This window comes from Perkinsus marinus (genome assembly GCF_000006405.1).
Source record: "Perkinsus marinus ATCC 50983 genomic scaffold scf_1104296930824, whole genome shotgun sequence".
Classification (NCBI taxonomy): domain Eukaryota; phylum Perkinsozoa; order Perkinsida; family Perkinsidae; genus Perkinsus; species Perkinsus marinus.
This window is the reverse complement of record NW_003215996.1, coordinates 1-1,389: the sequence shown is the minus strand read 5'-3', so window position 1 is coordinate 1,389 and position 1,389 is coordinate 1. Positions and strand designations below refer to the sequence as shown.

At 50.8% G+C, this 1,389-nt stretch overlaps 1 protein-coding gene across 1 annotated transcript; it reads right to left on the bottom strand.

Annotated features, from left to right (window-relative positions):
* Window positions 1-477: 477 nt before the first annotated feature.
* On the bottom strand, window positions 478-1,272 carry Pmar_PMAR025004 (hypothetical protein; the record flags this gene model as incomplete). The annotated part of the gene is made up of 1 exon (XM_002786835.1): window positions 478-1,272. A coding segment is annotated over one exon (795 nt), but the record flags the coding sequence as incomplete, so codon positions are not given.
* Between the last annotated feature and the right edge of the window lie 117 nt (window positions 1,273-1,389).

Sequence of the window (1,389 nt, the reverse complement as noted above, 5' to 3'; positions counted from 1 at the left end):
CGGTATACCGTATACCATAATCACTCACCAAACGAATGCCGACCATGGGGAAGAGGTTTCTACCAAGAATACAGGATGGCTGACAGCCAGGTACGAGCAGAAACTGCAGATGCAGTGGTTCGTTGGTAGGCACATGAGCGAAACAACACTGCAGTGTGACAAGCACCGTACCGGAGAGGAGCTTCCCATCGCCAAATCGAATAGATATGGGGGAGGGGAGAGTCTGGAAGGCTTGCTCATTAACAAGACCATTCTCCTTGAGAAAGGCCACCACAACGTTATTAATGAGGGATATATTTGATCCACTATCCACCAAAGTGGTGAGCGGACAGTAACGCTTCACAGAGCCCACCCTCAACTCTATTGTAGGATCTTTTGGGAGAGAGTTCAGATAGCGCGTCGTAGCGCTGGAGCATGTAGCCTTAGTGTCCTCAAGCATGAGAGCTGTGGCAGTGTAAGTCTCAACAACTCGGAGACCTACAGCTTCCTCGGTGACGCCGAGTCGGCGTCACCCTCGGTAGATGAGGTAGCCGCTCGGGTGTGCTCCTTTCCACCAACTGACTGATTCGGTCGAACAGGACGTAATCCACAGCGACAGACACCCGATAGATGACCAGTTTTGTTGCAGCGAGAGCACCGAAAACGGGAACGGTCACATTTGTGACTTTTGGTAGTCTCACCGATGATCAGTTTGCCACAACGATCACAGCGGTCATGTTGGCGGTATATAATATCACCAGTACAAGAACCAGCGCGATGTCCTGCATGCCCGCAACGGATGCATGCATCCTTGTCCAAACCCAGCTCCAGTGCAACGGTCGAGTGTACCTTGCCCTCACTGGCATTGGAGTTACCCTCGGCTCGCTTCGGCGATGACTGACGGAGATTTTGAGGCAGCTGAGATGACCTTGACGAGCCTTTGAGGAAATTGAGATGTGCCGCACTGTTCATAGACTCAAGGAAGCTGAGCATAGACTGCTTAAACTCCTCATAGGGCATCTTCAATAAGGGATCGATAAGACTTTTAGCCAAGATAGAGTCACCGTCAGTCAAGCCATCAGCAAGTCTTTCGCTCATCTGAGCATCCAACACCGAAACGCCAGACAGGGTTTCCTTGATGTGAGCAATGTCTTCCACGCGGTCAGCAAAAGCAGGAATAGATTCCCCAGGTTGTTGGCGCATGCCGAGCCATTTAACCTCGACTGCACGCATCTCTAGGCGATTCATGTGCTTGATGTCAAGTGCCTTGATAAGAGCGACATGGCCTTCAGCCTGGATCAAAGATGCAGAGACTCTTTTCCTGATGCGAGACTTTAGTGGTTCTTGAACGCAACGCAGAACTATTTAGCTGACACTTGGCGGCTACATCGAAATGATCTATTGCAGAGC